Below are 21309 nucleotides of genomic sequence, written 5' to 3' on the forward strand. Positions count from 1 at the left end.
TTAGGTTTATAGGTTTTTGTTATTTCGCCGCAACGCAAAATTAACATGGACAGATTTGGAAATATTTTAAGCTGTATTTTCCAGTCCCTAGTCCATCTGTAGATCTTGTTGACCGCTACTTGTACTGTTTCTACAGCCTTAGACAGAGATACATCTTTTTTGTTATTGGGATACCAGCAGTATAGAGCAAATACAGGAGTGGTCCCACTGCACTACACTGGGTAACTCCAGCCGAAACACTTTTAAATGTTGAGAATACGAGACTCTTTCGAAAATATGATTCCAGTAGTCGACAGTAATTCCGCAGTAGCAATTTGCTCATTCTGTAGATTCATCCTAAATGCCATAACCCGTCAAAAGCTTGTGAGAGGTCCAGGGATATTACAGGGCAGTATTTATTTTCTTCGAATCGCATTTGAACAACCGCTGTTCCCGCTGAAACACGTAAATATGAAGAGAACTATTATAATTAAAAGATGTCAACTGTACAAGGTAGTGCCAAAGAATGTGCCCTCAATGACCCCAAAGGCGCCATGGTTAACAATTAAATTTTATATCAGTTATATTATAGCGTGGATTACTTTTTTGACGTATCTAAAATTAAAACCTTAACATCGTCTTCATTACCAATAATCAATCGTTGTTAGGTGGCCAAAGTTGTCCATCCGATCCGTGTACAGTAACCACCGAGGCTATCGGTCCGGGCAAGTGCGGCACCCCCAAGTTGACCGGAAAAGCAAAGCCGGATTCCTTGACCGTAAAATGGACGGAGCCGGACTATAATGGCGGAGCACCCGTCTTAGACTATGAACTGGAATTGGTAAACCAGAAACATCCTCTATGCAAAGAACCGTACCTAAAGTTTGGTCGTTTTTCTAGACCCATCCTGACAGTACCCGTGTTTTAATTCGCAAGAACAAGGAAACCGAATGTACGATTTCTGAAGGTGTCATTCCAGGACAATTGTATGGTTTCACAGTAAGAGCTGTTAATAGGTAGGTTTGTATATAACGATGACGCGAGGCTGATGTGTATATCACTATTCATCTTTTAGGATATGTGCTGGACCATGGTCAGACACACTTAAAGTTATGTCAGGCGCGGCACCACCTTGTGCACCTGACAATATATCATTAACGTGTAGATCAGCTTTCCAAATAAATGTAGAATGGACCGAACCTGTTAGCAATGGAGCCCCTATTTCTGAATACAGGTAGGTTGACTTGGTTGTGTTTTCTGCATATTAGGTGACATTGGCCTATATGAAGAAATGATCTGTTGTTATCTATTGTTAAAAGAAACAAGGAATCTTTCCAAAATCACCTTGCAGTAAACGATTATAACTATTAAATGCTTTCGAATTTTGCCTTGAAATTTTCAAAGTATATTCTTGAGTAGTTGTACTATCGATTTATGAAACAAAAGAAAAATGAATTTTTTTACGCCTCTACGCCTATTTCCCCCCTTAATTCAACATCAACTTTTGTTAAATTAATAATATTTGTCTTGGTAAAACTTCGTTCTATAGCCAGATTTTCTTTTGAGAACTCAAGAATTAAACAAATGATATTTGGAAGTAATTATTCCTTGCGCGTCCCAAAATACAGTCGCCAAAACCTTGCCAGCCGACTGTTGCGTTTTCCCACGCTTTGGAGCTTTTTGGGTTCATCGTGCGCAATCCACTCGAATGACTGTCGATTGAATTTCGGAGTTAAATGATGGAGCCATGTTTCATCCATTGTCACAGATCGACGCAAAAACTCGGCTTTATTGCACTTGATCATCTTCAAGCACTGCTCCGAATCATCAACTCGTTGTTTTTAGTCAAAAATGAGCTCGCGCGGCACCCACTTTGCACAAAGCTTCCTCATACCCAAATATGCGTGAATGATATGATATACACGTTCAGTTGATATCTTTAGAGTGTGTTATTTCATTCAGTTTCAATTTACGGTCATTTAAAATCATATTGTAGATTTTTTAATGTTTTTGTCGGTAACAAGCTGTTTTGGGCGGCCACTGCGTTCACCGTCTTCGGTGCTCATTTCACCATGTCTAAACTTAGCATACAAATCCTTGTTGGTTGATTTTCCTGGGGCAGTGGCCGGAAACTCGGCATCAAGCCAAGTTTTTGCTTCAACTGTATTTTCTCCCTTCAAAAAGCAATATTTTATCAACACGCGAAATTCCTTTTTATGCATTTTTTCGCAATAACAAAAGTTGCTTCTATAACAAAAGCTGCTTAACAAAATGTATACACGCATCTTTTGAGGGTTAGAGCTAACTAAAAAACATATGGATTTAATTCTAGTAGCGCCATCTATGTGTCAGACCGGAGACTTTTCAATTGACCTGTTAGATAGTGTTTACACTCAAATAATTAATTCTATTATTATGGTTAAATAATTTAATATAGAGGATATATTAATAAGAAGCATGCTTCAAAGACTACACTCAATTATTGATAATGGAAGCAACTGCACAAATTAATAATATAACATCCGATTTCAAACAGTATTCATGTATTTTAGGTTAGAAATCTGTCCGGATAGCCCAGAGGACCCTAGTTCATACAGTAGTATATATCAAGGCCCCCACACTAATTTCGAAGCAAAAAATCTCGCTCCATTTCGGACCTATTTCTTCAGAGTGCAAGCCATGAATTCGACAGGTACTCTCGAAAAGAAAAACGCGACCGTTCGAAGACTAATTTACCAATCGTATCCCGTAGGCACAGGTCCACACTCCCCCGTCGCTGCGATAACGACACCAGCGGCAGTTCCTTCGCCCGTCTCCATCTTAGGAAGCGAGGCTAGCCCCACCACCGTCACCGTGTGGTGGTCGGAACCCAACTGTAACGGAGCGGACGTCCAACGCTACAACATCGAGGTCGGAGATAGGATTATCGAGACCGAGGGACCGGTTACGGACTACCACATAGAAGGTCTTCAGCCGGAGACCTTGTATAGGGTGAGTAGTACCATTTCAGCGGAATACGAAGATATTTGTTGTTATTGGCGAATTATTTTGTGAATGTTTCAGATAAAAATCCAAGCCGTCAATGCGGTGGGAGTAGGGAACTTTTCCTCGACCTTGAAGGTATCAACCTTGAGGCTACCACCTGCTCCTCCGACTTTGGAGTGTATAGGCAGTGGTCACAACTACTTAAAACTAAAATGGGGAGAAGGTAAGTTTTTAGTGTCTTTGGATATGTGTCTGTAGAAGTTAAAAGTTAGTTATGGTATAACAAGTAGTTATAATGGAGAAATGTCGGAAAAACTATAACATTATTTATATAACATAACGCATATAAGATGTTGAATGACCGTAAATTGACATTGAATGGAATAGCAGACATTCTAAAGATATCAATCAACTGAACGTGTACATCATATTATTCACGAATATTTGTGTCTGAGAAAGCTCTGTGCAAAGTGGGTGCCGCGCGAGCTCACTTTTGCCCAAAAACGACTATGTGTTGATGATTCAGATGCATTGCAGAGCAGAAACATGGCTCCATCATTTCACTCAAAGTCCAGTCCAGAAAGGGAAGACCATCAACAGTGACTATTACATAGAATTATTGGACCGTTTGAAGGACGAAATCGCCGATAAAACGGCCGCATTTGAATAAAAAGAAAATGCTGCTTCACCAAGACAATGCACCATGTTACAAGTCAGTGAAAACGATGACAAAAATCCGTGAATTGGACTTCGAATTGCTTCCTCATCCACTGCATTCTCCAGATTTGGCCCCCAGCGACTATTTCCTGTTTTCAGATCTCAAAAGAATGTTCGTACTACAAAAATGGCATCGAAAAGTTGGAGGGTCGCTATAATCAGTGTATCACCCTTGAAGGAAATTGTGTTAAATAAAAAAAACTAATTTTGCCAAAAAAATTTGTTTTACTATGGTAGGCCGGGGACTTTTCAATTGACCTGTTACCGGTCTTATACCTTGTACCAATTTCTATATACATATATATGTATTTAGTCATGTCCTTTTTTACTCTTTTATTTTTATATTGTAATTTTTTGTTATTTTTATTAAGAACCGAAGATATAACTGTGCTATCAGTCAAGGTTTTACATAAAAACGGTTTATAAAAAGTAGATTAATATTTCACTTACTATAAAGACTTTAATATAAATAAAGGTCAAATATTACCGGCTTTAGTTTTTTTTTATCTTTAAATATTTTCAGGAAAGAACATCGATTATACACAGTTCTCTGTTGAAATGGAGTCCTTGAGGTCCAAAGAATGGGTTTGTGTTTACCGAGGAAGCGCGTTAACGTGTAAAGTTAACAAGCTCCACGAATTAACCAGTTATAGATTTAGGTAAGTTATAAACCCGCTTTGACCATCCCTGGTCTAACGTTGGCGCTTCCACACATAGGATAAACGCAACAAACGACGCGGGTGTTGGAGATTATTCCGACCAATACCAGTTCAGTACGACCATCGCCCCACCAAGTATTCTTAAAATGCCAAAAGTATTCGATATCGAGCAGAGGTCCTGCGCGCTGGAGTGGCACCCGTCGAAGAACTCGTTCAGCGACCCCATCTCCTATCAGGTTCAGCTGGCGAAACTCAAAGAACAGATATTTAAACAGGTATTTACAGCATGCGTGGTTACGGGCGTCGCGGACTATATGTTATAACGTGTGTTTTTAGGTCCAGAGTACATCAGAGACCAAGTGCACGCTGGAAAACCTGGAACCCGGCGTGGAATACAGCGCCCGCGTGTGTCCCGTCCGTCTGACCTCAACGGGCGAACTCCCAGGTCCGTATTCGTCGCCCGCAAACTTCGCCACGATGTCGGCCGATATCTCCGCCGTCACCAAGCTGTCCTCCGGCAACACCACGCCCAGTCACACTTCCAGGCCGAAAGGTCCGACGCTATGGCAGGAAATCTCGCTGAGGAGGATCTACGAGGAGAATTTCGGCGTGTTGTTGGCGGTGTCGCTGAGCATCGCCGCGATAGTAATATCGGTCCTTGTAAAACAGACGGGGATCTTTTTCCCCGTCGAATGATTTCTAAGAAGTAAGAATGATGTTGTGTTAGTTCGAGTCAAGATTACATACTGTCCATGGTGAAATTTTAGTGCAATATTTTTGTTGAACTCTTTATATTGTTTACTGTAAATATAAGTTCCAATTAAACGACCCCATGTCGCATGTGCGCGTCGTCAATTTTAAGAAGAATTATAGAGAGTGTACATAATATCGATTTCCGACAAACTGAGATTATTAACGATTTAAGAAAATTCATACCCAAGGTATCCTGTTAATTTAAACCTATATTTCCAGGGTGGGAATCCCCTGGGGAGCGACGAAATATATATATCTCTTATGTACTCTTGACTGTCACTAACATTGGGAGAACAATAACTGAAATTTCACAAATAATAATATACCGAAGTATTATTTAACAGGGCTTTTATATATATATCGAGGAACAACTCAGTGTTCATAACTGTATAAATAAAATCTAGGGAGGTCACGACTAGACTAAATCAAACGAGGACTAGTCGAGACGGGAAGCACAATATAATCGCAACTGAGGGTGTACTCTAATCATATTTTCTATTTAATAAAGTGTATCGTAAGACCAAGAGGTCTCCAAGTTCGGCTGCATTTGTCTGTATTTTTTAAGAGTGGTGCTAAATTTAATGATGTGATGTTTTGCTGTATAGGGTGTTTTGAATACGTGGCTAATGTTATAAAATACGCTTTATTTCTTCCAGATTCGTAGTTTTAAGTCTTAGGATCGCGGACCTAGCATAATTAAATTTTAAAAGGATTAGTCATCAAGGGTACTAAATATATTTAAAAAGTAACGTTCCTTTATACTGTATAGAGATGTAATTTTTTTTTGTTCCGATGTTTATATTGATTTCAATAGGAAACTCCCATTTTAACGTGGGGAGTGTTTTACGGAAACTTTGTGCTTTGTTTTCTAATTATGGAACACCCTGTACTGTGTGTTGTTATTCCAGTCATCCTGTACATTTTTTTCTATACATATACACAAAACTATGGTTGCAGGTATTAATACAGTATGGTACATATTACAAATATAAAAATTAAATTGTATAGTGGCTGGAACGTATGTACCTAGAATATTTGAATATTATATAATTTTTAAGAAATATATATTACTACAATTGTATAATAGGAACAAATATTTTAAAACAATATAGAAAAAAATCAATATATTATATATATGATTAATCTGGTACATCTTATCTATGATATATTATTATTGGGACGTGTGTGTGCTCAAAGCACCATCCAGAGAGATATATTAATATATGCTATAGGAAATACATATACAAATAAATCAATTATATTTTATGTACTACTTGCCTTTTATTTCATCATTGCCTCTGACTTCAATTGTTTGTTGTGCCGCTGAAAAGCTTAATTTTTTGAACTAATTAAACATATTACCTTTAAATTGTTTTCATTAAACAAAACATTTAGACTTTGAAGTAATAAGATCTTCAACAAATAGAACACTAACGTTAAAATCAAGTGAAACATTGGAGCAACGAATCCGTCATTAAAAGTCAAAAATAAAAAATGACAGGATGGTCTCTGTATTATTGGCAACATTTATGAAATACTTAAACTAAATTTAACTTATTTAAGAACTACTACATTCCTATACAGAGAAGTCAATCATATTCTTGTATTATTTTCTGAAATTATGAACAGTTCATTTTTCTATGGTTCATGGTAATATTAAAAATAAAATGTTTCAATATCAAACAGAATTTCTTTTACTTAACTTATATTAGTCACTATGACAATAAATAACAACATAATCATTTATGGCTCGGTAAATTCTATTCCCGCCTCCTACGACTACTACTCCGTTTTCTCCTGTGATTTGATCTTGATCTAGACCTACTTCGATCTCGAGACCTACGTTTCCTTTTTTCTTTGTGTTCTCTATGTCTCGATTTAGTAACTTCACTATCATTAACATACTTTCTGGATTTGTCAGTATTATTCAAAATTTCTTCTGTAATTAAAATAAATATTTATTATATAATATACGAAAGGGTAAAACTAAATCATTACCCTTTTCTAAAATCCTTTCTGGAGACTCGGACCATCTTAGATGCCGTCTGTCTGGTATTTCCATATCCCATTCCCTAAAGTAACAAGATTTATCACATTTCAGAAAAACAAAAAAAAGTAATTATTTCACTTACTGTACAGTTTTATTTGATCTACTAGAAGTTCTATTAGATCTTCGATAAAAATCATCCTCATAATTGCTGTATAGATTCTTGGGATTTTTAAAAACATGTAAAAAGTTGCATGAATTTCCTTTTGGGCATTTGTTACGAAAATAGAGTCCTACAAAATATTGACTAGTCATAAAAAAACAATTAAAATGACATTTATTTTTGTTATTAGTGCTTGTAACTAAAACTCAATTTACTTTCACATTAAATTAACTTACCACAGATTGCATTTTTCCAATTTTCAATACTACAAAAATAAACATTCAATTGTTTACAGTCATACCACCTGCCATTGAATTTGTGATAACTAACTAAGGCATCTCTTGTACTGTTATATTCAATGTATACATTGCCTCTTAGATGTGATTCGTGATTACAACAGGCAAAAAAATTTCTAAAAACATGATTAAAATAAAACAGCTGATATCCATAATATCAGAGTACTAACCTGATTTTACCACATTTTTCCAATTCTGAGACTACATCATAAAAAAAATCAGTATAACACTTGTATGTGTCTTCCTTTTCAAATTCTAGGTTAGAATCACTACCATGTTCGTTTTCTTTAGTTTGTAAACTGAAACAAAACCTACATGTATTTTCAATCATCTATACTGTACAAAATTTTACCTCATGTGAGAAAAAAAGTTCGTTATTAAGATTGTTTTACTAATTCCAGGCCTCACATGATTTCTTGAACAGCTATCAAAAAATCTGCATGCTGAAACTTTTTGGAAAAATGGACAAATCTCTCTACCTGGATTTGTTTCCAAAGGTGTCTTTAAATAATCTGGTGGGTCACCACCTTGTTCCAAAAAATCTAGAAGTAGTTTTTCACGCTCTTGTTGAAGTTGTCTTTTTTCCTCCAGTTCTTTTTCCTATTTGAATGCATAAATTTAATTAAAAAGAAGAAAGTACTTATAATACAGAAACAATACCTTTGCTATTTGTATTTTTTTCAATCTCTCTTGTTCTTGCTCCCATTCCATTTTTATTTTCATATTTCTTTTCATCTTCTCTTCCCGTGCTTGAGCTAGTACTTTTTGTAACTGCTGCCATTGCTTCTGTGCCTGTTCCTCTACTTCTCTCCATTGTTTCTCTCTTTAAATAAACATATACACATATGTTTATATGAAATATATTTAAACATACCTGATAAGTGATTGCCTTTTTTCTTCTAATTCACGTTCATTTTCAATCCGTTCTTGTTCTTCAATCCATGTTTTATATGACGGAGAAGCTTCAAGTCTTTCTTGCTCTAAAATTTAATTTCAAAATCTGTATTTTGACAAGACCTTTCGATACATTACCTTGTCTTAATTTTAGATCTCTTTCTTTCGCCTTCAATTGTCTTAAGCGCTTCCTTCGACATTTTTTTGCTATTTTTCTCCATTCATCATGTCTAAATAAAGTATTAAGAAAATCTATAATCTAAACTATCTTAGTAATAAAATGAATAATAAATAATTTTAGTGAACATTGTTCAAAAGGATACCTACTTCCCCATTTCTATGGAGAAATGTAATTACCAAAAAATATAATAAAATATATTACACCCTTACGCATCGAAACTATTAACCATAGATATGGATTTCAAAAACTGACAGATTAAAATTAAGGTTACGTTTAAAAAGTAAACAATAAATTTAAGATTGTTGCACAGAATCAGGGCTGGGCATAAGGAAACATTTTAATAATCGATATCAAAAATAATTTTAAATAATCGAAGTGCATGGAACACTCATTATGTTATTTTCAAGCAAATAGAGAGAAAATACCAAACAGATAAAGTATCTTTTATTACTGAGTCATCCAAAACATTGCTATATTGTCAAATGTAATAACTTTCTCTTTATTTGGTATATATACTGAGTGTTATGCACTAATTTTTTTATGTCAACATTGTTTTACACATGAGGTAGACTCATAATTGACATCAATTGAATTAAAATCTCTAGGTCATATATAATCGATCTATTTCGATTATGCTATTCATGCCCAAGAACCCCACATTATAATCAAAAAATATTGAGAATTTCTCTGTTTTGTGGTCATAACCTAAATTTATTTTTTTTTGTAAATGTTAAGAGGTCTTAATTTTGTTGTTAATTAGAAACACAGAATAACGAATTGGGTAGAAGAGGGAATATTACTTGTGGTTAATTATGCAAATTCAAATTAACGCTAAAGGATAAATAGGAAAAAATCGAAATGAGTGGAGATAAAAACTTAAATATGTATGATTAATTTCTTAATTCATTGTTAACACACAATTAATTAATTCATTCTTTATTTTAGAGATTTAGAATTGCCTTTCGGTAGTAAAAGAATTGCTGAAATAGTTTTCGATGTTTTGAGAGTTGATGAAGAACCTCGTCGAAGTGGTGTTTGTAAAAAATTAACATTAGAAGACACATTAATTAAAGTGTGAGTTAATACATAATACTTTATGGCATTATATAAATACATGAAGATTTTACAGAAATTTTTCTGCATCTCTAACACGACAACTACGGACAGCACTGAATAATTTTTTTGAAAAAGTTGATTTAATCACGGAAACTATAGAAGTTATTGGATTACCAAAAACAGAATCTTACAGTTATTATTAAAATATATACAAAAATGGCCCAAAACACTCCCTCGCCAACTCCCATCCGAGCTGTTTATGGATTCATAATGTTTCTTAGCTTGAACTTGTTATTTATAATATATTTGATATGGTCTTTGGTGCCTGGTAAATATTTTGAGATGGTTGGACTTGATTTCTTGCCTCAGAGACACTGGGCTATATCAGTACCAATTTTTGTACTTACCGCAACTTTTGTATTTGGTTTTGTTATTTATCCTAGTTTAGGTTTATTGATGACACCCCATTATGATGACCTCAGAACCATCACGGACAAAAATTCTTATAAAAATAAGGAAAATATTGTTATAAACGATTCGGACAATGTTGATGCTTGTATTTGTAAGGATAAAGCAAAGTGCCATAAGGATAACTATAAAAATAGTGAAACTAATAGGAAAAAGCCCATACCATCCATATATGATTTAAATATTTGGGATGTTTCAGAACACTTGTATTTAAATAAATGATTTGTTAGTCATTGTAGTTTTATTAACTCCTTTTGATAGAATTTGATTCCAGTATCATATTAATTTGTTGGAAATTTTGTACGAAATCAACACACCTTCATTTTTTTAATAACAGGTAGCATCAAAAATCACTTCAATATTTGACATATTTGAAGGTGAATGCTAAAGTTAGTAAAGTAAGAAATAATTTATTTTAATCCCATTACATTGAAACCCTAGAAATATTTCAAAATTCTTACCTTTCATAAACGTTTAAATAAATCATTTTTTTGTTAAACTTCCCTAAATGATAAAATATCCTGTTCAAATCCAGGTAAATATTATAAGTCACATTATTAAAATGCATAAAGCTTTTCTTTTCTATTGAGGCTTTTATTTAAACTAAAAAATATTTAGAAAAACTAAAACAATAGTGCAATATCATATTTATATAGTATTTTCTCAAAATCTGTCGTTAGTGGATGTCAATGTCAAGAGAGGAGTAACTGTGCTAAATTTCAAACCAATCAGAAGCATAGTTTTAGAGATCCTGTTAAGTCAGTAAAAGTGGTATTTTCCTAATTTATATTGAAACTATACGATCATAACTACAACATTTATTTAAACAACTGCATAATAAAAATATATATTCACTTGCCACAATATAACGTACATGAGAATCAAACACGGCTTAAAGCAAACACTAAGTTAATAAAGATCACTAAACAAAACAACATTCAATTGTCCTAGAGAAACAATCATTGTAACCTGCATGCTGAGTAAGCTCGATCGTCGAGTTTACCGGTGATCTGACCACCTTTTAAAACGGTATTAACAGTGGACCTCGCTAAGTATCCCATAGATTGCATGTATGGAATTTCCATTAGGTATTGAATGTTTTCTTCTTTCAAGCCATTATCCTGAAACAAACGATACGGACAACTTTCTAACGTAATTCAATTTTAAAAAGATATTAATGGCATTCCTAAATTGGGTTGGAAACTTCGAAAAAAAGAATATAAATAGGTCCGATGCCTGACTACGGTTATTAGTAGTAAATCAATTAGTTAATGATGAGAGCGCTTATAGTTGTGCTCTTGATTTGCATGGCAAGCTGTGCTAACGCGCAGTTTAGAAACGGAAGAAAGCTAGAATTGCCAGAACCAGTACTATGTGCGAAGCGGATAATACACGAAATAAATAACGGAACCAATTACTTCTATCATTGGAGAGGTATGTAGGAAATAATGATCCTAAATTACACTACAAATAATAAGAGATTAATTTCAAATAAGTATTTTTCTTAAGATTTGGCCGAAACACTTGGCCTTATTTGCAACGTTGCCGGATTGTTTACATGTTTTATTTGTAGAATTACAGCTTTTTGTTATAATTTCGATATGAATAATTAAAAAATATAAGATAAACGTTTGAATAAATTGGTATTATTAGGAAATATACATTAATTTTTTTATTTAAAATTTTCAATTACATTTGAATTAATATCCATGGATATTGTAACTGAATTGTAGACTTTTTAGATATTTTGCTGATGGTCACGACATTCAATGTGCAAGACTATATACATATATATATATATATATATATATATATATATATATATATATATATATATATATATATATATATATGCTCGAAATGTCAAATTTTATAAATTATATTTATATCCAGGGATATAAATTGAGCATTATATATATATATATTTATATCCCTGGATAGAAATATAATTTATAAAATTTGACATTTCGAGCTGTTCTAAAGACTTTAAAACATTTTGGTGGAAGCGCCATAATCGGCTTCCAGAGAACATTATCCTGCTATGGTATTTTTACTCACGTCTAACAATCCCTTTTGATTTCGAGAGAAGACCACTGACTAATATCCAAGACGAATTATTTAAACAAAATTAAGTAACACTGGAGTTTATCTTACAAGCAAAAACGCATTCAGTGAAAAATAAATGTGATGTGAGTATTAAACCGATAATACCCCCCGAATTTGATGTTGTAAACCAAAAGTCCAAATTGATGCGGCAACAATGCGATGTATGGCGTCATAAATTTTGATGACGTGTATTGATTGTTTAATTGGATCGAGCTCAAACTTCACACTTATGTCAAAAGGCAGCAGAATTACACCGTCGTCTTGTCATTGTAACAAATAACACTGAAAAGTCCCGGATGTAACAAAGCAGTTTTTTTCCAAATTGGCTTTATTCATCAACGTAATCTCCACCAAGAGCTACCCAATAATTCCAGCGTCGCTCTAACATTTTAATACCACTTTTGTAGAACGATTTATCTTTTGCCTCAAACAGGCCCGTCACCAGTTGCTGTCCACTCAAATGACGATCATTTTTATTCCGGAGTGAAGCGATGGATCCATGTTTCATCCATTGTCCACATATCGATACGATTTGTTACGTTTAAACATTGCCAAACACTGCTCAGAATCAACACGTTCTTGTTTTTGATCAACAGTGAGCAAACGCGGCACCCACTTTGAACAGAGCGTTCTGATAGTCATCCTGGCTCATACAATATAAAATCAACACTTTTTTTATATCTTTACGATGTTAGATAACTCACGCAACTTCACTATTCGATCAAATAACAATACCGTTCAAGAGGATTTTTTCTATTATGAATATATTTTTTCCCATTATGAAACAGTGTAAAATTTCAGCTTTCTTTTGAAGATTATTACTAACTCAAAAAGCGGCGAATACAATAAAACTAGCGCCATCTATGTGTTAGGCCTGGGACTTTTCAGCCAATGTGTTATATAGTAACAATTAATCTGCGGATTAATTTCCAATCCTTTCTAGCGAATATTAGCGAGGAAGACTGGTTAGGAGCGAGAAACTACTGCCGGCTCCGTTGTATGGATCTAATATCCCTGGAGACAAAAGAGAAGAACGACTTTTTGAAAGCAGTTATAGCAAGGGACGATGTCGATGAAGTTTGGACGTCGGGAAGGTTATGCGATTTTTCTGTAACACGATGAATAATATCTTCATCCGAGTTGTTCATTAATTAACTGAAATTTCAGGGCTGCCAGAGAAAACAGTTTTTTCCTAGGCACATCAACGGGTGGATTTGGACGGGTGCGTTTGAACAATTAGCGCCGACAACAGACAAAGCTAGAACCGACTGGTCTTGGACTGGAGAAACCGGAGATCCACAACCGGATAATTGGTAATGACTTCAACGTTACATTGACAGTAATGTGTTTAACCCTGATGTTATTTTAGGGAATACACACAGAACAGGAAATTGGAGAGTTGTTTAGCCGTCTTCAATAACAAGTACAATGACGGAATAAGGTGGCACGACGCGGCCTGCAGCCGCAGACGTTCCTTCGCCTGCGAGGATATCAGAGAACTGCTTATATATGCGAGGTTCTTACGACCTGACGTAGACATTCCTTAAGCTAAGCTTCACAACAATAAAAAAATTACCTTGGCATACATATGGGCGGCATCAACGACCAACTGTTTCAGATTCAGGGGCTGATTAAAGGTCAGTTCCGGATTTCTGCCCAATATCGTCGAAACAATTGTCAAAAGCTCCACTATTAGTTGTCTATACTCAGGTATGTTGATGTGGTTCAGCATCTGGAAATAATTCAATGTATTTTTTTTAATTGTACAAAATAGTGAATAAAACCGACTTCTTCAACTAGTAGAGAGAATGTTAATTCATTTTTCGTCATGTTGGACATGGTTGGTTCTTGCGGTATGACATTCCCCTCGACAACGATTCCTTTTGGTGTTCGTAACAAAACGTCCCACACCTCGTTATAAAAAATCTGGGGTACCCGACAGAGACAACCTTCCAACTGTCGTTTTTCGAGCGGAGTCAGTCTAAAATCGCAACAAAATTATTTTAACGGCGACTCATCATATTCACCACCAATTACTTGAAGTTTTCATCCGATTCCCACTCTCTTATAGATAAAACTTTGGAGATTATCTGCCTAATTTCATAAGGACTATGATCCTCTATTCTTTTTTTACTACCGCTTATCTCTAAATAATATTTCATGGCTTCTAACACCCAACCGACACGAATCTTCAGTATTCCTTAAAAGGCTGTGTGAATATAAAGTGGGGAGAAAGAACTGATAATATACCTGTAAAATGTTCAGGATTTGTGGATATCAACCTTCCGCAATATAGAGTTATTTCTTGTTGTAACACAGCCTGGATCACATCAAATGGTTGTATGGTACTGTAGACGATCGACTGGATCTCTGCCGGGGTCATTGGTTTATCAAAAACGGTTTCCTTTTGCCCCACCACGCCTATAGTAAGCTATAACTGGCCGATGTAAGGGAGACTTATTTAAAAAACTACTCTATGAGCTCTCACCTGTTTACCATGCACTAAAACAGCTGTTATAAAGGGACTTATAGAATCCACAGTATGGTTCAAAAGACTACTGGTGTATCGAACTGCAGACCAGTGTCTCAAACAACCAGCATGATGATATAGAGCTAAAAATATTTGTAATATATCCACAATGAAGGTGAATTTAAAAAATTAAAACCTAATAATGAATCCTCCACAGTTTTTTCCTTGATTTTAAAATGCTTTCCTTCCCTTTTTAATATGAATCCATACAACTGAGCCTTGGCATAAATACTCTCCATATTACCCAACATTTCGATAATCTCATTGGTTGGTTTGTCTTTAAAGCACTGGAAAAAAACACAGTCCCGATTGAAAGAAACAAATGTTATTGTCAACTCACCGAGAAATCTTTCAGGTCGTCTATGTAATTAGAGACCCTCGGCACGTCTGTCAAACTCTGGTAGCCTATGTAGTCGTGTTCCAACTGTTGGAAATGGGAAAAATTATCTGTCAGACCCTCGAGCTGATTCATAAAGTCCAGATGTTCTACAAAAGTTCGGAGAGTTATATAGTTAGGTTCGTTTGCGTGGTTTATTTACCAACACAAGAACTGGAAATGAGATTTTGCAGGCGGCCGATTCGGACCTTGACGTTGTCGCAGTAGCCTTTTTTAAGCATCGCAAGTAGGTCCAGCATTTTTTTAAACTGGGGATCCCTCATATGCTCTTCCCGGATCAGTAAACATACAGTAGGTCTACCAGATAATCTCCAATATCTAAAAGAAATAAACAATTTTCCTCACCATCCTATTCCTATTTTATCGTGTATAATCGCCCAATCAAATTCACGTAATTAACTTATATTTTCATTAATTAACTCACCTCCCCACAAATTGTAACTCCGTCTTTATGTCATCGATAAGCAGAGCCATATCTCTATACAGATAAAAGTCCGATACTTCGAATATCAAAGGATAACAAAGAACCGTCGCTCCACATATGCGATAGAGCTTGCTAGTTCCTTAAACAACATTCAATAATAATTTAAGAACAATTACAAGTTAATAATGATTTATGTCAATTACCTAAACTACCAATAGGTCTCTCGGGCCGTCCTTGTAGTTTCAATTTTTTATTGACGCCCAGGTTTTGATAAACTTTGACTAGTTGAGTGGAAGACCAAATTTGAACCGGTTCTACTTCATGAGGCGTTTGAGTTTGAATGCCATAGGTTGCCATCATAGCTTGCAGACGCATCGATTCGGCGATTAGAACAATTTGAACCACTAAGTCGGTGGCGGTGCCCTAGATATGAAAACATTACTATTAAGAGATAGATATTAGAAAGATAAATAAGAAGTACATACACGTAATCATTCACAATACTTACTTTTTATAATGTTTTTCGTTATCACACTTATTTCCTAATCATAAGAAATATTTTAAAATAAACAAAAAAAAACAATAAATATATTTAATGTAGTTATTTTTATAAATGACAATAATGTTGTTATATCTGCACTAACGCAATATGTCAACAAAATGCTTATAAATTATTCATTCTATTATAAATTTTTATAAAAAGCATTTGATGGCCATTTCTGTCATAATAAACTAACTCCATGATAAATACTCTGAATGACCAGTTTTACAGTAGGCTGCGTTGGTGTAGATGCAACAGAATGAGATATGAATGTTTTTTTTTGACAATCAATGTCAATGACGTTTAAATTAAGTTGGAGCGTGTTTAGTGTGACTGTGTTTATTGTTTTAGTTTGCGTATAGTAGGTATAAAACAAATATATTTCTACTTATGGAGAGCAGTTATAAAAAAGTCAAGTTTAATATATAAACAGAAAAATCGGAAGAATATCAGACACGATCTCAAAAACGTTTATCCAATGTTTGCTTTAAAGGGAGAAATCCTTTAAGCTTAGGTACAAGAAACTAGCCTTTCTTGCCAATTCAATAGATTCTATACACAAACAAATTTTTACAAAATATTTAAGCAATTTGTCTATCGTCTAATAATAGTGCAGGTTTCAAAATGCTAGACATACCCATGCATTAAAGTAATAACAATATAGAAGTAAGGAAATTCTAGAGAGTAAGCCAAAATATATATGTATAGCTTTATGAAAGACTATTTGACTATAAGAATATTTTTTTCATATAAGACTAATAAAAATAAAACTATTTAAAACAAAAGCAGTTTTGCTCTGGCAAAATTAAAAAAAACTTAATGAAAAACCTGTTTAATATTATGTAATTGCTTCCATTAAAATAAAAATGACCTGATGCCCTTAACATTATATAATTAGCACAAATTAAACAGATATTTCATTTTATAAGCCATGCCATAACAAAAATAATTACAAATTCTACTTTACAAGCTTCTGCTGAAACTGATAGATCAAAATAAAGAGTGTAAAGAATTTGCATAATTTACAAAAATAATTACAAATTTACTTACTATGCTAGGTTTTGCCTGTAGAAGTGGAAAAAATAATATATGCATTAGACTTGTTACTCAAGATTGTACACTCTTCTAAAATATATTTCTACTCTCTGTCAGAACTATTGAATATTTGATATATTTACTGAATTAGGAATAATAAAGGAATAACAGTTAATACCAAATTATTTACAATATCAAGTTTCAGTTATTAACATATATATAACGGATTCAACAAACAGACAAAAACTAATGCATTAATGATAAAAAATTATATTCAGTTAATATCAAATGATAATGTATGTATTGTAACATATTTCTCACATAGAAACATATAAAATACATACCTGGAAAGCTGAATACCTGCCACCTTTTCTAGGTCTATTGTATGATGGTAGGTATCTGCGGATTGGGTCCAACTCATTAATATGCAATAACCCAGCCGTTAAAAGTTGAGCCAGAATGAACATGGCTTGATTCCACAGGAATAATCCATGATCTAACACCATTGTTTTGGGAACTGAAGTCCCTTGATTCTGTTTTGGTATATCCTCTTTGGTTATGTAATAATACATGGGTATAACAGGGTCTAAGGTGAAAGTAACATTTAAATAATGCGACCCACACATGTAACGAAGCCATCTCACCTTCATGATGATCTAAATAAATCCTTTTCTTTAACAAATCTTGATACTCATTAATCTGATCGGGCATATTTTTGAAAACCCCATCAATAATCATGAATATGTAAAACAGAGGCCACTCACATTCAATACCATCAAATTTTTTGATATCCTCTTTTTTATAAAACCTAAAACAAATTTCTTTTGATGCCTTAAATTATCACAGTGAAACAAGCTATTTACTTTTGATTTGGGTCCTCTAAAACAGTCTTATAACCATCTCTAGTAAATCTCTTAAAACCGTATTCGCCTCTCAGTTTACTAACTATATTTATTTTAGTTCTGTTGTATAGCATTTCCTCGTGACTGGCAAATGCAGGAAATGATATTGTTGGGAGCAGACAAGAATCAACCTCCTTAAGATTAAACAAATATATATATATATATATATATATATATATATATATATATAAACACTATTAAGATAACAAAATTACCTTGGAGCAAGACTCCCTTGGCAATAAAGTCTCAAAAATACTCCTATTTCTATTATGAGCATCAATATCAACATATACCACACTCCAAGAAGCTCCTTTTTCTCCAAATAAATTGCACCCATTTATTGCTTCCAATGCCGATTTAGCCATTCCTAAAATGTATGTACAAGGTATAACAAGAAATTTATAAGAAATAACATTACAAACCAATTGAGCTAGCATGGATTTCTGGGTTACCATCATTATATTTACTACCCCTCTCCCACATTCCAAAATCCGGAGTTCTATAAGCTCTCTCAACATAATACACCAAATTTTGCACAAAAGCAACCTCATCCTAAATACATTTAATCAATATTCCCACATTTAAAATTAAAAAAAGACTTTTTAATACCTGGGTATAAATTATTTGCAAGCCAGAGGTTATCATCTGTACTAGGAACAACAAATACACAGAAATAACATCAATTTGTAAATGATTGTATTCATCATCTGAAAAGACCTCATTTCCAGTAGTTAAATGGAATTTTACATGTAATGCATGACATGCCGATTGATTCTTTTTAAAGAGCTCAACTCGTTTGGCCTGCTTGATCCAACATTCTTAAAAAATGCTTTATATAACAAAAATGTAACTATTTATTAAGTTATTAATTTATTTACCTAATATACCCCTCATACATTTAACTGTAGATTGCCCTAATTCATATGACTTTCCTCTATCGTCATCAATTCTCCTACAATTATATTACAAATTAATTAAGTCAAAATACTATTTAATATCACCATACCTATAGGCTTGATATAAGCCCCAAACAGCAGCTGCACAATATACGCTTTCTCTAACACTCCCTATTTCAGTGTCTGTTGATAAAACAGGAAACAATCCTGTAATAGGGCTTTGATAACGAAGAAGCTGTCTTTTAACTGAAACACAGAAAATCTAAAGACATATACATATGTATGGTTTAGTTGAATACTAACCCATTCCATAATATACATCTAGTTGTCTTACAGTTTCTTCATAATTTGAGGTCTTTATGAACTGATCGAAATTTGTATCATCTAGCCCGGTGCTAGGGGAAGACATCCTGAAAGTTGTAATAATCTGTTATTACTAATTTCAAGTTTGCTTAAACGACCAGATTACTTTTCTATTCCCATAGTTACGTATTTCAATAAAATCAGCTTAAGATTAGCGTTTCATTAGTGTTTATTTTTAGTTGAAAATGTTCTAATTTTGTTTAGATATAAATGTCATTTTAAGGACAAAATAATTAGGTTAAAATAAACTTTATCTTCTTTGTTTGTCATTGGTCATGTCCTTTTGATAAGGTCAATTTAGAGTAGTCGGCCACCAAGAAAAATATATCGATTTATCCAGGAAATAAAATATCGATATTTTTTTGTATTATATATGGATATTTGAATAAACCCTTACAATTAAGTGCCAAAGAATAATGAACATTTAAAATTAAGTCCCAATTTAATTAGTATAAAAAAAATAATTAAATGGTTTTTTGTTCTGTTTAAGAGAAATTTTAATTTTTTTTTGGAAAAATAACGATATTTTAAAAAGTATTTTCGATATTTTTCAACATTCCTAGGTCATTAATTGAAATAAATAGAACTTAACCTTACTTTTTAGATCATAATAAACATTGCAGTCTGCGATGTAGTTCTGTGATTTAATTGCGGACAGATTAATTATTCGAATAAGAAAAATATGGATACACAAACTAATGATGACGGAAACGAAAATGAATTAATTGAATTAGCGAAATCGAAACCCGATGGCATTTCCAACCAAGATTTAAAAAATCATATGCCCCTTGTTCCCATGGCAGATTTAACAATAATCATTAATAAATTATTGAAGAACGGCGTTTTGGAATTATTTAAAACAAAAGAAAACAATTTGCTGTATAAATATAAAGACCCTTCAAAGAGAACAACAGCTAAAGGAGCCGATAATGAGGAGAAGATTGTGTACAAAATTATTGAGGAAGCTGGCAACAAGGGGATTTGGATAAGAGATATTAGGTAGTATTTTGCGTTTGTTTACTTGTTCTTCTTAATATACAAAATATATTTAATCAGGTTTAAATCCAATTTAAACATGACACAATTGAATAAAGTACTGAAAAGCTTGGAAACCAAAAAAATCATCAAGGCCGTTAAATCAGTATCAGCTAGCAAGAAAAAGGTTTATATGTTGTTTGACCTAGAACCAGATAACTCGGTAACTGGAGGAGCCTGGTACCAAGATCAAGATTTTGAGAGTGAATTTGTGGATGTTTTAAATCAGCAGTGTCACCGGTTTTTGGTTCAGAGACTCGAGGATGCCACTAAACAAGGTATTTTGAACTTAGCTGATTTTATTCCTGTATTGTATAATGTATTTTTAGGTGGTGGTCCATTGCTTGTCCGGAACAGGGCCTACGCATCAGCTACGGATGTTCATAAGTTTATTTCTGATTTGGGAATTAGCAAAGTGTCTCTCAGTGTTGCTGACATTGAAAGCATTCTTTATACAGTGGTTTTAGATAACAACGCTGAGAGAATTGCCAATCCCAATGGCACCTTTCTATATAAAGCCACTAATAAATTTTTACCTCATCCGGGATTAGTGAAAACCACCTGTGGTATTTGTTTAATAGCTGATCGATGTGCCAATACAGGATCAATAAATCCACAGGCTTGTACCTACTTAACTGAGTGGTTAGATAGCAAATAAGAAGATTGCATTTTACTTGGTTTGATGTTGATGGATAAGAGATGTTTTAATGAAACCTCTGTAATTTATTTTAATATATTTCAATAATAAATTTTGTTTTTTATTATTATGAAATAAATTCGGGTTATAGTGACATCGTTTGATGAGGAATTTTGAAAAACCAAAAGATATTTTATTTCTACAGGAAATGAATACAAAACCTTTAGTCTATTTTTAATATACCCTCATCAGTCATCACTTTTATGTAAATGAACTATAAAATGTAGAACATTTTTTGTGTTACC

At 33.7% G+C, this 21309-nt stretch overlaps 6 protein-coding genes across 10 annotated transcripts in view; 4 read left to right on the plus strand and 2 right to left on the minus strand.

Moving 5' to 3' along the window:
* Positions 1-6363, plus strand: part of mtgo (miles to go) — a 302612-nt gene extending 296249 nt beyond the window's left edge. For all 3 annotated transcript variants that reach the window (XM_076397618.1, XM_076397620.1, XM_076397621.1), the window contains 9 exons: positions 648-820; positions 880-995; positions 1055-1213; positions 2532-2671; positions 2732-2970; positions 3043-3187; positions 4205-4340; positions 4399-4615; positions 4677-6363. In XM_076397618.1, the coding sequence (XP_076253733.1) occupies positions 648-820; positions 880-995; positions 1055-1213; positions 2532-2671; positions 2732-2970; positions 3043-3187; positions 4205-4340; positions 4399-4615; positions 4677-5036 (1685 nt within the window). In that variant the 3' untranslated portion in view covers positions 5037-6363. The remainder of the gene's footprint in view (positions 1-647; positions 821-879; positions 996-1054; positions 1214-2531; positions 2672-2731; positions 2971-3042; positions 3188-4204; positions 4341-4398; positions 4616-4676) is intronic.
* A 406-nt stretch (positions 6364-6769) lies between these two features.
* On the minus strand, positions 6770-8851 carry LOC143192344 (uncharacterized). The gene is made up of 10 exons (XM_076397622.1): positions 8761-8851; positions 8572-8663; positions 8414-8519; positions 8200-8362; positions 7892-8139; positions 7710-7838; positions 7480-7655; positions 7226-7373; positions 7092-7165; positions 6770-7032 (listed from the first exon to the last, which is right to left on the minus strand). The coding sequence occupies exons 1-10, from the start codon at positions 8766-8768 to the stop codon at positions 6854-6856; spliced, it is 1323 nt and encodes a 440-aa protein (XP_076253737.1). The 5' UTR covers positions 8769-8851; the 3' UTR covers positions 6770-6853.
* A 447-nt stretch (positions 8852-9298) lies between these two features.
* LOC143194148 (EKC/KEOPS complex subunit Lage3) lies at positions 9299-10369 on the plus strand. Of its 2 annotated transcripts, none has more exons than XM_076400732.1 (3): positions 9299-9498; positions 9560-9688; positions 9744-10369. In XM_076400732.1, exons 1-3 carry the CDS (start codon positions 9473-9475, stop codon positions 9871-9873), a joined length of 285 nt encoding a protein of 94 aa, XP_076256847.1. In that variant the 5' UTR covers positions 9299-9472; the 3' UTR covers positions 9874-10369. The 2 variants fall into 2 exon arrangements, with proteins under 2 accessions (XP_076256847.1, XP_076256846.1); XM_076400731.1 differs by having other exon boundaries at positions 9325-9498; positions 9735-10018.
* A 572-nt stretch (positions 10370-10941) lies between these two features.
* Positions 10942-19581, minus strand: LOC143192346 (putative phosphorylase b kinase regulatory subunit beta). 2 transcript variants are annotated; one of them, XM_076397623.1, is made up of 22 exons: positions 19439-19581; positions 19273-19379; positions 19080-19215; positions 18952-19025; positions 18683-18891; positions 18496-18625; positions 18289-18440; positions 18035-18207; positions 17816-17979; positions 17516-17757; positions 17187-17201; positions 15799-16018; positions 15596-15734; positions 15314-15489; positions 15115-15260; positions 14911-15061; positions 14733-14857; positions 14495-14675; positions 14282-14444; positions 14033-14225; positions 13821-13976; positions 10942-11259 (listed from the first exon to the last, which is right to left on the minus strand). In XM_076397623.1, the coding sequence occupies exons 1-22, from the start codon at positions 19450-19452 to the stop codon at positions 11098-11100; spliced, it is 3228 nt and encodes a 1075-aa protein (XP_076253738.1). In that variant the 5' UTR covers positions 19453-19581; the 3' UTR covers positions 10942-11097. The 2 variants fall into 2 exon arrangements, with proteins under 2 accessions (XP_076253738.1, XP_076253739.1); XM_076397624.1 differs by lacking the exon at positions 17187-17201.
* On the plus strand, positions 11351-13918 carry LOC143192348 (L-selectin). Its single transcript, XM_076397626.1, has 4 exons — positions 11351-11572; positions 13188-13354; positions 13412-13557; positions 13614-13918. Exons 1-4 carry the CDS (start codon positions 11410-11412, stop codon positions 13789-13791), a joined length of 654 nt encoding a protein of 217 aa, XP_076253741.1. The 5' UTR covers positions 11351-11409; the 3' UTR covers positions 13792-13918.
* Positions 19582-19933: 352 nt separating the features above from the next.
* Polr3F (RNA polymerase III subunit F) lies at positions 19934-21116 on the plus strand. The gene is made up of 3 exons (XM_076397625.1): positions 19934-20331; positions 20389-20645; positions 20697-21116. Exons 1-3 carry the CDS (start codon positions 20015-20017, stop codon positions 21023-21025), a joined length of 903 nt encoding a protein of 300 aa, XP_076253740.1. The 5' UTR covers positions 19934-20014; the 3' UTR covers positions 21026-21116.
* Positions 21117-21309: the final 193 nt, after the last annotated feature.

Source organism: Rhynchophorus ferrugineus, unplaced genomic scaffold (assembly GCF_030347505.1).
Source record: "Rhynchophorus ferrugineus isolate W39M unplaced genomic scaffold, kcgeb_rfMv2 rfM3, whole genome shotgun sequence".
Taxonomy (NCBI): Eukaryota; Metazoa; Arthropoda; class Insecta; order Coleoptera; family Curculionidae; genus Rhynchophorus; species Rhynchophorus ferrugineus.

Excerpts from the sequence above, each read along its gene's own strand:
- LOC143192344 (XM_076397622.1), bottom strand. Across the intron at positions 7,656-7,709 it reads GAAAAATGTGGTAAAATCAG|AAATTTTTTTGCCTGTTGTA; the intron begins GTTAGTACTCTG and ends TCATGTTTTTAG. Across the intron at positions 7,374-7,479 it reads TTGGAAAAATGCAATCTGTG|GACTCTATTTTCGTAACAAA; the intron begins GTAAGTTAATTT and ends AATATTTTGTAG.
- LOC143194148 (XM_076400731.1), top strand. The coding sequence starts at position 9,473 with ATGAGTGGAGATAAAAACTTAAATAT. Across the intron at positions 9,499-9,559 it reads GGAGATAAAAACTTAAATAT|AGATTTAGAATTGCCTTTCG; the intron begins GTATGATTAATT and ends TCTTTATTTTAG. Across the intron at positions 9,689-9,734 it reads GAAGACACATTAATTAAAGT|ATTTTACAGAAATTTTTCTG; the intron begins GTGAGTTAATAC and ends AAATACATGAAG.
- LOC143192348 (XM_076397626.1), top strand. The coding sequence starts at position 11,410 with ATGATGAGAGCGCTTATAGTTGTGCTCTTGATTTGCATGGCAAGCTGT. Across the intron at positions 13,355-13,411 it reads GAAGGTTATGCGATTTTTCT|GGCTGCCAGAGAAAACAGTT; the intron begins GTAACACGATGA and ends CTGAAATTTCAG. Across the intron at positions 13,558-13,613 it reads GATCCACAACCGGATAATTG|GGAATACACACAGAACAGGA; the intron begins GTAATGACTTCA and ends ATGTTATTTTAG.
- LOC143192346 (XM_076397623.1), bottom strand. Across the intron at positions 15,735-15,798 it reads GAGACCTATTGGTAGTTTAG|GAACTAGCAAGCTCTATCGC; the intron begins GTAATTGACATA and ends ATGTTGTTTAAG. Across the intron at positions 14,858-14,910 it reads TGTGGAGGATTCATTATTAG|CTCTATATCATCATGCTGGT; the intron begins GTTTTAATTTTT and ends AAATATTTTTAG.
- Polr3F (XM_076397625.1), top strand. The coding sequence starts at position 20,015 with ATGGATACACAAACTAATGATGACGGAAACGAAAATGAATTAATTGAA. Across the intron at positions 20,332-20,388 it reads ATTTGGATAAGAGATATTAG|GTTTAAATCCAATTTAAACA; the intron begins GTAGTATTTTGC and ends ATATTTAATCAG. Across the intron at positions 20,646-20,696 it reads CGAGGATGCCACTAAACAAG|GTGGTGGTCCATTGCTTGTC; the intron begins GTATTTTGAACT and ends ATGTATTTTTAG.